The 13361-nt window shown below is 39.1% G+C and overlaps 1 protein-coding gene across 3 annotated transcripts in view; it reads left to right on the top strand.

The window, feature by feature from the left end:
* The window catches only part of Suclg1 (succinate-CoA ligase GDP/ADP-forming subunit alpha), a 44090-nt gene extending 31586 nt beyond the window's left edge, over positions 1 to 12504 (top strand). For all 3 annotated transcript variants that reach the window (XM_045153059.1, XM_004660534.3, XM_045153058.1), the window contains 6 exons: positions 1548 to 1760; positions 1867 to 1924; positions 4084 to 4167; positions 5848 to 5999; positions 10499 to 10687; positions 12269 to 12504. In XM_045153059.1, the coding sequence (XP_045008994.1) occupies positions 1548 to 1760; positions 1867 to 1924; positions 4084 to 4167; positions 5848 to 5999; positions 10499 to 10687; positions 12269 to 12295 (723 nt within the window). In that variant the 3' untranslated portion in view covers positions 12296 to 12504. The remainder of the gene's footprint in view (positions 1 to 1547; positions 1761 to 1866; positions 1925 to 4083; positions 4168 to 5847; positions 6000 to 10498; positions 10688 to 12268) is intronic.
* Positions 12505 to 13361: the final 857 nt, after the last annotated feature.

Consider the following 13361-nt stretch of genomic DNA (forward strand, 5'->3'; position numbering starts at 1 on the left):
TGAATACTAACCAGATTGAGGTCCATTTGTACTTTGATTCCTATAAAGCACAGGGATAAAACCAAACATTTTACTTTAGACTTGGAGATACATGTTCTGTCTGAATTTGTGTTTTAAATGTGCTGTATTTTATTTATTTAATTAATTTTAAATATTTTATTTGCTTGAGAAAGAGAGAGAGAGAAAAAAAAGGGTGTGCCAGGGCCACTAGTCACTGCAAATGAACTCCAGACGTGTGCCACCTGGTACATCTGGCTTTATGTGAATAATGGGGAATTGAACCTGGGTCCTTTGGCTTTGCAGGCAGGTGCCTTAACTGGTACACTATCTCCAGCCCTAAAAATTCATTTTCTTTTGTTTATTTGAGAGAGAGAGAGAGAGAGAGAGAGAGAGAGAGAAAGAGAGAATGGGCACGTCAGGGCCCCCAGCTATTGCAAACAAACTCCTGGTGCATGTACTACCTTGTGCGTCTGGCTTACTTGAGACCTGGAGATTTGAACCATGTGTTCTTCACAGGCAAGCAACTTAACTGCTAAGCCATCTCTCCAGCATAATGTGCTGTATTTTAAAATATAAAAAAAGGGCCCCGCGTGGTGGTGCATACCTTTAATCCCAGCACTGGGGAGGCAGAGGTAGGAGGATTGCCATGAGTTCGAGGCCACACTGAGACTACATAGTGAATTCCAGGTCGGTTTGGTCTAGAGTGAGACTCTACCTCGAAAAAACAAAAAACAACAAAAAAAAAAAAACAAAAAAAAACTAACCCTAAAATGTAAGAAAAAATAGAAACTACAGGCCTATAGATAAATAATTGAAAATCATTTTTCAGTTTTTAATCTCTTAAAATTCTATTACACTTGAATTTATAACTTAAAAATGTATAGAAAAGATGTTTGTCAAAATTCTTCTGTGAAGACTTTCCTTTTGACTTAAACCTTTTTACCCTCCCTTTGTGGTTTTTTTTTTTTTTTTTTGTAGTTTTATTTTATTTATTTATTTGAGACAGTACGAGAGAAAAAGAGAATTGGTTCACCAGGGCCTCTAGCCATTGCAAACCAACTCTAGACACTTGTGCATTTTACTTACATGGGTACTGGGGAATCAAACTTGGGTCATTAGGCTTTACAGGCAAGCTCCTTAACTGTTAAACGATCCCTTCAGCCCCTCCCCCCCCCTTTTTTAAGGAAAGTTTTATTGCTCATGAGTTCAGGTATTGCAGTGACACAGACACGTGACATTGGGATTATTTTCCAAGTTCTTTCACAGATACTGTTTATTTCTTTACTGTTCAGCTCTTGCCAGCATGCTGTCATTTGAGGGAGTGAGATGTCACAGAACCTGGTAATTGACAGTGTCATTCAAAGGGGACAGAGTCCTGCGTGGTGGTGCTCTTCCCTGACAGTGTGTTGAGATGTAAATGAAGACAGCCTGTGTCTCCTGGATATATCCTTTCCTGGCCTCTAGTCATTAGTAAAATGACACTGTTGAATATGTTTTATAGTGTTTGTAATTTAACCAATCTAAGTGCTTTGTACTTAATGTTTCAGGCCAAAGAAAAGACAGGAGCAACAGCTTCTGTCATTTATGTCCCTCCTCCTTTCGCCGCTGCTGCCATTACTGAAGCCATTGATGCAGAAATTCCCTTGGTTGTGTGCATTACTGAAGGCATCCCCCAGCAGGACATGGTGCGGGTTAGGCACAAACTGTCACACCAAGGAAAGACGAGGCTTGTTGGACCAAACTGCCCTGGAGTCATCAATGTGAGTACAAAAAAATAAAATCCCAGATTTAGCCCCTTTGTGTGGTGTGACCTATGAATTAGAAATGTTAATAAACTTATCTAAACTACATTTTACTTTTCTTCAGCCTGGAGAGTGCAAAATTGGCATCATGCCCGGTCATATCCATAAGAAAGGGAGAATTGGTGAGTATGTTTGTGATTTTCTTATAGAGTAAAAAAAAAAATATGCTTCAAACTGTCAGAGTCTCCAACTATGCAAATCAATTTTATTTTCTTTTTTTTTCTTTTTTTTTATATTTATTTATTTGAGAGTGACAGAGACAGAGAGAAAGCTAGATAGAGGGAGAGAGAGAGAGAATGGGCGTGCCAGGGCTTCCAGCCTCTGCAAACGAACTCCAGATGTGTGCGCCCCCTTGTGCATCTGGCTAACATGGGACCTGGGGAACCGAGCCTCGAACCGGGGTCCTTAGGCTTCACAGGCAAGCGCTTAACCGCTAAGCCATCTCTCCAGCCCTCAATTTTATTTTAATTAATTTAACTTCAGCAGAATTATACCAAGGGAGTTTTTTTTTTTTTTTAAGTAGAAACTTTGCATGGACATATTATACATATGTGGTACCATCATTTCCCTCCTCCCTGCCCCATTCCACTGAAGGCCTTCCTTAGTGGGATTGCTGGTACTCCCCCTGGGGTTATGGGTTATGAGATGTGAGGGAATCAGTCATTGAAGGGGAGTGATGCCTTTGGATATTCCTTCCCACCCTCTGGCTTTTACATTCTCTCCCCACCCCCACAAAATTCCCTGAGCCATGGTGGGTGTGCTTTAAGTCTACATTAGTGTTGAGCTCTCAGCAGCTTTTGTATCTCTGCTTTGGTGTGTTTTGAGTATCCTCAGTGTCTGTCTCCATCATCCTGGCCTAGGCTGTCAGGCTCCTCATGGAAACAGCACTCTTGTTGTTCTTGCCAGTTCCTCTGGTTTCACCTGGAACCTAGTTGCTGTGTTTAGGGTCGTTCATCATATGGTGAATGTAATCAACCTTTAAAGGAACTGCCACAAAGTTCTGGGATGTTACTATGGAATTTTGCCTTCTGTCATCAATGTGTGACGATTCCAGTTGCTCCACATCTTCACAAACATACTGTTGTCTTTCTTTTTTAATTAGTTATTTCTTAGTGAACTGGTATTGTATTATGTTTTCAATTTGTCGCTGAATGAATAATGGGGTAAACACCCCTTCATTCTTTTACAGACCATTCATATGACATCTTTTGCATAGAATTTTAAGTTTTTGCCCATTATTCTTTTTTTAAATTTTTTATTTTTATTCTTTTATTTTTGAGGTAGGGTCTCAGTGTAGCTCAGGCTGACCTGGAATTCACTATATAGTCTCAGGGTGGCCTCGAACTCACAGCGATCCTCCTCCCTCTGCCTCCCGAGTGCTGGGATTAAAGGCGTGTGCCACCACTCCTGGACATTATTCTTTATTAAGTTGTTTTTCTTTTTGGTTGTTGCATATATATTGCCCTGTATATTTGTCAACTATATGTTATAAAAATTTTAAGTATTTTAAATTTATTTCTTTGTAAGGAGAAAGAGAAGTGGGAGAGAGAGTAAAATAATGGGTGTGACAGGGCCTCTTTTCTGTGCAAACTCCAGATGCATGTGCTACCTTGTGCATGTGCCTTTATGTAGGTATTGGAGGATTACACCTTGCAAGTAAGTGCCTTAATGGCAGAGACATCTTTCCAGCCCATGTGTTATGTATATTTTTTTGTTTTTTTCGCAGTAGGGTCTCACTCTAGCTCAGGCTGACCTGGAATTCACTATGTAGTCTCAGAGTGGCCTTAAATTTATGGTGATCCTCCTACCTCTGCCTCCCGAGTGCTGGTATTGAAGGCATGTGCCACCACTCCCAGCTTGTTATGAATATTTTTATTGTTAGTGTTGAAAGATGTAATTTAGGGTTCATGTGGTTTTCTTTTTTTTTTTTTTGTATTAGCTTTGTAGTCATAAAATAACCTTAACTAATAATGCATTTTCTTCTTTGTTTAATTAAAAAAAAATTCCACTGGGCGTGGTGACGCATATCTTTAATCCCAGCACATGAGAGGAAAAGGTAGATCGCTGTGAGTTCAAGGGAAAAGGGAAAAAAAAGTCCTCTCTGTCTTAATTTGAACCTTTTGTTGTCTTAATATTTGAAGATATTGTTGATCTGGGTAGTCAGCCATAGATAAATTTTATACATACCCATGTTACTCAAAGAATTTGTAATATAGTTTTATCATATCATGATCTAGTCTATAAACACAATCTGAGAATTTTTATTTCTCTTCCTTTTCAGGTATTGTGTCAAGATCTGGTACTCTGACTTATGAAGCAGTTCACCAAACAACAGAAGTTGGATTGGGGCAGTCTTTATGTATTGGTGAGGGAGTTTTGCTAAAATTCTTTCATTGAATGAATATAGCAATAGTGACTTACTTGATTATTTGTAAGAGGTCTTGATATGACTTTATTAAAAAGTTGTTACATCAAATTTAATTTGCTTTCTATATTTTTCAAGACTCTTGGTCCAAGATTTGATTTCTTGGTTGAAGAACTTATCTCTTAGGACAGGTGCTTGCTAGGAAGAAATTGCTCTTCATATGTGGTCTTTTGTTAGCTTTGTGGTTATGGTCTCTGCTTCATGGACATAGAGTTCTTGCCACTCACTGTCTCATTCTTGGGCAGACCTTTAGGCACCTCTGAGGTGATAGGGTGAAATGTTACAGCCTTATTGAGCTTCAGAAGGTCAACACTGAAGTGGGGTAGGCTTCCTAGAACTTCTCTTGTCATCTCATACTGTCTAACACTTTTAAAAAGTAAAAAATTTCAATGGGTTTTTGCACCTTAAAATTTTATTTTGGCCCAAACCAGGCAAATTTCGTATTTTTTAAATTATGTCTTCAAATCCGTTATAAAAACTTTTCAAGAATAATTGTCACAACAAAAATTATAAAACATAGCCTTGGGATATTCTTTGTGTATCCTAAGTTCATGAATTCAGGTTGTAAACATGAATTGAGCCTTTCTACTGGAAAAACATAATCTTAGGCACAAGATAATTTGGTGTGATGGATAATAAGCATAGGTTTTTAAACATTTGCCATTTTGTCTTGTGGAGGTGCAGTTTTTAGTTTGTAAATAGTAGATAATAATGCTCATTTCACAAAGAGGTTAGGGGGATTAGCAAATGATAGGTCTGAGTTGTGCTAAGCAACACACAGATTTGACATGCTTTTGATACCTAGTCAGTACCAACTTTCACTTTTCAGAGATACATTGAAAGGTAAAAAATTCTGCCATCAGTAAGTTTATAATTTAAAATTTAAAAAAATGGCAAATATTCTGTAGGGAACATTTATTTTATATCCATTTAAGTTCTTGTCTTAAATGTCAGGGGCTCATAGATTTCCTATGTCCAGGTTCTGCCATTACCCAACTCTGCATGTAAAGCAAGAAGGGCAGACCCTGTATGCCTTAAAACTCAGGAGTGGTTTTTCTCCAAATACATAATCTTTTCCTGTAGTGTAAACATCAGCTTATACTAAACACACATTTTCTTTCTTTTCAGTTTTTTTTCCCTCCTTGGGGGAAAAGTTTTAAAGTTTATTAAGTATACAATCAAAGAAGTAAAATCAAGTGTGAACACTGAGACAGGCACCCTGAATGCACATTTTCTGCAATTGCACATTTTGTGAAGAGTGAATGTGGAGTACTTTTTGTTGGAGGGAAGAATCATGTGTAAAGTAGCTACAACAGAGGGTGGGTTGCCTTTGTGAGGTGCAACAGCTGACTACCATTTACATGCATAAAATATTATGAACAGTGTAGTGTTGGTGACTTACACATATATAATATTACAATGTATTAGTGGTGGCTTGCATGCATATAATATTACAAACAATATACTATTGGTGATTTTTTGAATGTAAAATGAAAGAGTAATAAATTTTAAAAGATTAGGGAGGAAGGGTAGGCAAAGGAAGAAACCAGTTGTAACACTTATATTCCATGGTTTATCCTCAAATTTTTAACTGATGTTGACATTGTTTGAACTTCTCAGGCATTGGAGGTGATCCTTTTAATGGAACTGACTTTATTGACTGCCTGGAGCTCTTTCTGAATGACCCACGCACAGAAGGCGTCATACTGATTGGGGAAATTGGTGGTCATGCAGAAGAGCATGCTGCAGAATTTCTGAAGCAACATAATGCAGTAAGTTTGGTTTTGGAAAAATAATGCTTTTTGTTCCTAATTATCCTCATAGGCTTGTTTTAGAAGTAATTTTCATTTTTTCATAGATGATTTTTTAAAGAAAACTGAAAGTTGACTAAATTTTCTGAGCTGGGCTTTCTATACCAGAGACTCAGAAATTTCTGGATTCTTTTTCTTTTTCCTGTAGTGCCTGTTTTCTGCTTCTCTGCTCGTAAGCCTCAGTTCCAGGTTCCATCACTTCGTGGTGGTTACGTTGGCTTTCTGGTGAATGGAGCACCTTCAGGACAGCCCACACTTGACCTGCAGGCGTACATTCACACCCGTGCTTGGGGGTGTTCTTTCTCCAGGTTGTAGAGGAAATAAATGTCATTTTCTCTTTCTCAAGGCTGACCTTCCTTCTCCATAATCTTGTCTCCTTCTAGTTTTAGCCTTTCCTTACAGAATGGTATTCTCCATCAAAGACGAAGTAGAAAATTTTTCTGTATACATTAGGGTTTCCTTGAGGCTTGTGCCTTACAGATCAATGTATAAAGGAGTACTGTGGCACTGGGTTATAATCCCATTTAGCTGCAAGGAATTAAGCTCTCTTTTTGGGTGAAGATGGTGGTAGCAGAGTTAGGAGGAGATTCAGGGATGTCTGAAGCCAGCCCCTGGCCCCTACTCAGTTGCTCTGCTATGGACAATGTGTGGGGGAAGCGTGCCATTGGCTTCCAATGTTCCTCTGACTCTGACAAGAAAATGTCTTCAGGAGGGCAGGCAGGAGAATGGAAGTAACTTTCTCTTAATGCTTGTGAAAAGAATTGAGAGAATGACTTAAATGCAGGAGAAAATAACAAGTGTGGTCATGTTAAAGGAATCCATAATGTCAACTTTAGGCTGGTGCACATAAAACAGTGTTCACTTACTTGTGCCTTAAGGAATTTTCAAGGGCAGTTCTGAGAATATTTGATTTCTGTGGTGACTTAAACAATTGATAAAGATTGACACAACCTTCCTCATGTCCATATCTTTTTCTTTGCCCTTCACTCTCATCAGCATTCTAGATTCTGCCTGCCTCTTATAAGCTAGGCGACCTCAAGACTGTTTCTTCACTGTTTCTGTTTCCTCATCAGAAAATTAGGGGCACAGTGGTACATGCATCCTAGAGTTATAAGGATTGTAAGGTCACCTAGTAGTAGGTAGCAGAGTAGTGGCTGGCACTAAGTCACCCCTCTCATTGAGCTGCTTGCTGCTGTTAGATACTGGCATTCACCTTTCTTTGCTTAGAACAAGATTTAGATTAATGACATTGTGTTGTTGAAGTGAATATTGAAACATATTTAGGTTCTACTCTGAATACTTTGAATAGCTTAAGAGTCTAATGGAAAAGCTGAACATGCACATTTTATTTCATTTGGTTTATGTTTTATTTCTGGTTAGCTTTTACAGAACTATTTATTTTTTGAGAACCTCATATGCATATGGCTCAAGGGTAAGCAATTTAGTGTTACATAAAACAGTTGACAAAGTACTTGGCATTTGCTGCTACTGCTGTTGTTACTGTTCCAATGGCAATAATTACTTGTAAAAGTTTTGATATTTAATCTTAATCTTGACCCTCTGAGTAAGATGCTTTTTGTCTTCTTTTTGTGAATGAGGAAACAGGCACAAGTAAGCTAAGCAACTTGCCAGTGGTGGACATACCAGTCCTGAGACTGAGGTGGGTTCTTCCACACAGTCTGTCGATGTAGACGTCACAGTGCAGGGATTGAACAGGCAGACTGCAGGTCAAATGACAGGTAGGCTCACACTGTACTGAGCCATCATAGAGGGTCTTTCTGTTTTCGCTTTCACATTTCTCATCATTTTCTGTACTGTTTTCAGACTACACTTTCTCCATAGTCTAATTGTGCTTTGGTCTATCTTTCAGAAACATCCAATGACTCTTCATTAATGAGACACTGTATAAATTTGTTAGAGAAGCTAAGCTTATTGGTAATCTTTTTCTTCCTAGTACAGTATTTCTACCTTTGGAAGTGGTAGGGGGAACAAATGAAGTGAAAATAACACTCAGATATGAGATTCTCATACTGTCTGCAGAGACATTATGAATGAATGAATGACTCCTGGGGTCTCTTTTTTTAAATTCTTTACCACAAGTAATGCAGTGGGTACTAGGCCTAGCAGAATGAGTGAACCTGATCTCTGTGTTCATGGAGTTCGTTGTTGAGCAGGAGGACATAGCAAGTTAGTCTCATCCAGTGTAGTGAGTATGGCAGTAGATGCACAGGAAGAGATGGGCCACTGAAGCCACCGTCACCTGAGGACATTTATGGAGAGTGGGAGGAAGAGTCAGGAAGTGCTTATGGGGGGTGAAAAAGGTTGAAGTGGGTCTTGAAAGTTTAGTAAAATCACTTAGGTACCCAAGAAGGATGAAGGCACAGAGGCAGAGTCCAGTTCCTGGAAGGTCAGGTGGAAGGGGAAGAGCAGTGGGGCTTGAGGCAAGAGCAGTCAGGTCAGACCACATAGAATCTTGTGTGAGTCAGAGCAATGTCAGTACTTGGGTCCATCACTACCAGGTACTTGAGGATTAAAAAGTCAGTTTTACTTAAGAATGTTCTTGATCAAGCAATAGGAGTTATTAATTTGATTAAATTCTGACCCTGTGTCAATATTTTGTGATGAGCTGGGATGTAAAGCACTCTCATGTTAAACTGACTGGAACAGAGCTGCTTTTACAGTATCTTAATTTTACTTGAAACTTGGGTGTTTGGCAGCTAATCATAATAAAATAGAGCAAGCCTGCCACATTAAGAAGAATACTTGTTGCTAAAGATAAAATTTGAGCTTTTAGTTGAATATTAAAATTTTAGGAAACTGCTTTCTTCCATCCCAAGCTTATAAAAGGCTTTTCTGATGAGACTGATGGTGATACTAGTACTGGCTTGGGCTTTGTTGATATTGTTTGAATCGTCAGCATTTGGAAGGTCACATAACTTAATATACTGATATTTTCCAATTTAACAATTCATATTACAAACTCATTGTGGGTAGAAAACCTGACATTCAGAGTATGAGACCAACTAGATTTCTGAGTGATAAAGGGCAAAGGGTTCATTGCTGTGGTTTCAGATCCCAGCATTGCATCTAAATTTTGAGAAATTGCTACATGAAGAAGTTTGTGTGGTGTCAAAAGAATATTCATTAACTTAATAAGGTAGCTCATATCTTCTCCCTTTTCCAACTACCTACATTTTCTTCTTAAACCTCAGCTCAAATAACTTATCACAACAGTTTGATTGCATAAGCAGATAACATTTGCCATTGATTCAGTTGCAAAAAATTGTTGTAAAATTCCACTCTTCTCACAATTGCTTTAAAATGTCATTTTAAAGCTTTTAAAGTGAATCTAAAAATATTTGTAGAACTTCTCAGTTTCAGTTTCCAATATAGTAAGTATCATTGGATGGAATCTACATAGAATCAATCAATACCTCAGAACTTAGTGCAGTGGTATTTGTATACATAGAGGTGTGTATTAGAGTGGATTGTTATTTAGCTCTTTGAGATGCTCAGCTACTTAAGTGGGATCTGAGATGGTCTGTGGGGAGATGGTAGTGTCTGAATGCAGTCTCTTGATTCCATGGCACACCACTTCTGCCTTCTGCAGATGTTTCTTTTTCCCTGGATCTCTGATGTTTTATAATGTTTTCATTCATTGTGGAACTTAACCTCTGTTCATTTATTGCTGTAGAGTATCTCTTGACTGATTGGTATATAAGCATTTTATATTAATCAATTATAAGCTCAGAATACAGACATATTTTTGTGTGTGAGCTTTTTCAAAAACAATCTTGAGATCTAGTACAGTGATTTGTGTGTACATATGTATATTTTTTCCTTTGGTTTTATTCTACAAAAATATTTTCTAATATACAATCTTGATCTTCCTTCTTAGATACCATAGAATTTCAAAAGTAGAAGGAGCTATTGGCCATCGGTCTAGTTCTTCTGTATCACTTCACAGATGAGGAAGCAAAGGTCTGCAGAAGTGATGTGCCTGGCTCAAGGACATATAGAGCATTAGTCAGTAGGAAATTGAGTCCAAGTCTAGGACCTTCCTGGTATCCCTTCCTTTCTTACCTTTTTCTTTTAGCACATTTGTGAAGGGTGAATTAATAATGACTCAGACTTAAAGTCAGGTTGAAGTAGAAGAACCCGATCTTGGGTCGTAGGTGTTGTTTTCACAAGTCACAGAGCATACCTTTCCAGGGATGCTTTCACGTAAACATATGTGCTAGGAGTGAAATCATTGAAAATCAGCAGATACAGAAATTTGCTCAGGGTCATTTCCCTGAGATTGTATGGGAAGGTGAGTGCTTCCACTGACAGTTTAGTGTTGGGCTGGTTTCTTAGGTTGAGTGATGGTGTTCCCGCCCAAGCCATTTACTATTTATCCCCAGAGTCAGAGGTCCAGTTTTGATTGCCTACTTCTTAAAGTAGTTAAAATGTCTCCCCAGGGTCCAACAGCCAAGCCTGTAGTGTCCTTCATTGCTGGTTTAACTGCTCCTCCTGGCAGAAGAATGGGTCATGCAGGGGCAATTATTGCTGGAGGAAAAGGTGGAGCTAAAGAGAAGATTGCTGCCCTTCAGGATGCTGGAGTCGTGGTCACCATGTCTCCTGCACAGCTGGGAACCACATTATACAAGGTGAGGAAGGTGACACCCCAGTGCTTCACTGTGGTCTATGGGTGCCTGGAAACCATGGCCTTTTCTTCTGGGTCGAAGTTTGTTTTATCTCCTCTTTCCATTATTTAGTGATCTTATAGTACTCTATTTATGTTCTAATGTCTGAACTTAAAATCTTCCTGATTTAATAACTTTAAGATTTGTGATTTGCTCCTCTGTAAATGACAAAATGTAACATACAAACATACATTTTGGAGGCAATGAGAGCCACAATTTACACTTTGGAATGTGAAAGGGCTGTGTGCAGCATGTGTCCCATGTTTGCTGTTTTCTGGAGAGGGCCCTTGGGATAGAGCCACCTTGACTCCATGAGTTTCTGTGTCCAAAGAATGACCAGGTTGAGCAGTGGGAGGTCTGGGAGGGGGGAGGGTGTGCAGGAAGCCTTGAGTATGTGCCTGGCTGTGTGGTGATGTCACATTACTTACAGGTTAGAGGAGCAACTTGTTAATGATTGTTTTGCATTTCCCTTTTTTTTTGGTTTTTCAAGGTAGGGTCTAACTCTAGCCCAGGCTGACCTGGAATTCACTATGGAGTCTCAGGGTGGCCTCGAACTCATGGCAATCCTCCTACCTCTGCCTCCCGAGTGCTTGGATTAAAGGTATGAGCCACCACGCCAGGCACATTTCCCTTTTTATAAGACATTGTGGTTTAAAATATTCTAAGTATTCTAAAAGTTCTCTCTTCTTTTTTGTTTGGTTTCACTCTTTACTTTTATGATAGTTGTGAGCTTAGCAAACCAACAAACACAGCAGTGAAACCCTGTTTGCTTCTTAGGCATGCTGAAAACAGGCACAGGTTGTTTACTCAGATGGCAAAAGTTTTCAGAGAGAATGGATATGTGTTGATTGGGTGTAATCTTTGCCCTGTCTTAGGGATTTTAAGATGTATTCCTTGTCTTACCAAGTTTTTTTATATCCTGTTTTTTAATATAAGGCCTAATGTTTGAAGGAAGTGAGGTAGTTAGTAAAGTAGGTGAGGCAGAATTTTATGTGAAAGCTTAAATTCAGTTTGGAAGTATGTTTTACCACTTTGCTCCAGTAAGTGGCAGTAGGCATCTACTCTCATTGTTACAGTCTGATTCCTAATACTGTTTGTTCCAAGTATTTCTAAGATTCTTGACATTTTGTTCAAATTCTAACTGGATCTGTTTCAGTTTTATTCTTTGTAAATGTAAGCAGGTCTGTCTCCATTATCTGAAAGAGTCTGTTATGATTTATGTACATGAAGCTATAGGTTTGGGTAAACAGTGAAGTTCATCAACTCCTAATAATAATACTACAGTGAAGACATATGCATTATTCAAAGCCTCCCTCCTGGCTTTTGTTTCAGAGTTGAAGCCTTGTATCTAGCTTATTAGTGGGATTCAGGTTGACAGACTAATTTGAAAGCAGTTATTTCAGGTTCAAGTGTCCTTGTCCTGGTACATTTTCTTTCTGTAATTTGGGTAAAAGGATTTTAAAGATAGCAGTCTCAGAATCATTTTGTTCATGATTGTAATGTGGATCTTTTTTCTTCTTTGTTCCCTCTCTTCTCTTTCTGAAGGAATTTGAAAAGAGGAAGATGCTGTGAAAGAGAAAACACAAGGTTCTTCAAGCTGTTGCCTGAGTTATGATAGATTCTGAGCCACCGCAGTCTGCTGTTGTCCAGAGTCAGGCCATGCACCTGATGCTGGCCTTTCAGTACAGCAAAGCCTGGACAAGGGTTAGAATGGCCTGAACTGAGATATTTTCACCTGTTGTATAGCAGAGATGGACAATAAATCTATCATTTGATTTCAACATGTTTTCAGACTTGTTTGTTGCAATGTGGTGGGAGAGTGGGGAGAGAGAGAGAATATTAATGGTACTATAGAGAACATTGTGTAGCAGATTAACAGAGTGAGACTGTAATGATTCAGTATGGTATTTGTCTAATTGTCCTAGACATAGATCTTTGGTCTCTGAATCATAGCTAGCTAATGTGTATATGTAAGTTTCCATCATCCAGAGAACTTCGTATAGTTAGAGATAAATGCCTGAAGTCCCAGGCTTGTAGTAAGGAAACCAGTTGTTATCACCACCACTATCACTGCCATCTGGATTAGAAGCAGGAGCTCATCTTGTTCCAGTGTCTGCCTTACTGGGAAGTAGAGAGTCTTCACTGCTGTTTTGCTATGGTTCTACAGAGAGCCATCTTCTATCCTTCCAGAGACTATATCATAGCTTGAGATGTTGGAGCCAGTTAACTGGAAAATTCCAGTGAGCAGTTGTCACTAAATATGACATACCTAACCCTAACTTATACTCTAGAAGGGAAAAAACAATTGTTCTAAAAATCATGTAACTGGGCTGGAGAGATGGCTTAGCGGTTAAGCGCTTGCCTGTGAAGCCTAAGGACCCCGGTTCGAGGCTCGGTTCCCCAGGTCCCACGTTAGCCAGATGCACAAGGGGGCGCACGCGTCTGGAGTTCGTTTGCAGAGGCTGGAGGCCCTGGTGCGCCCATTCTCTCTCTCCCCCTCCATCTGTCTTTCTCTCTGTGTCTATCGCTCTCAAATAAATAAAAAAATTAAAAAAAATCATGTAACTTCAAATAGTAGTATTACAGATATGCTCCTGAAGAAAAGCTGTTTGGAGTCTTCCTGGAGAGAGGACCTAAG

Source organism: Jaculus jaculus, chromosome 6 (genome assembly GCF_020740685.1).
Source record: "Jaculus jaculus isolate mJacJac1 chromosome 6, mJacJac1.mat.Y.cur, whole genome shotgun sequence".
Classification (NCBI taxonomy): Eukaryota; Metazoa; Chordata; class Mammalia; order Rodentia; family Dipodidae; genus Jaculus; species Jaculus jaculus.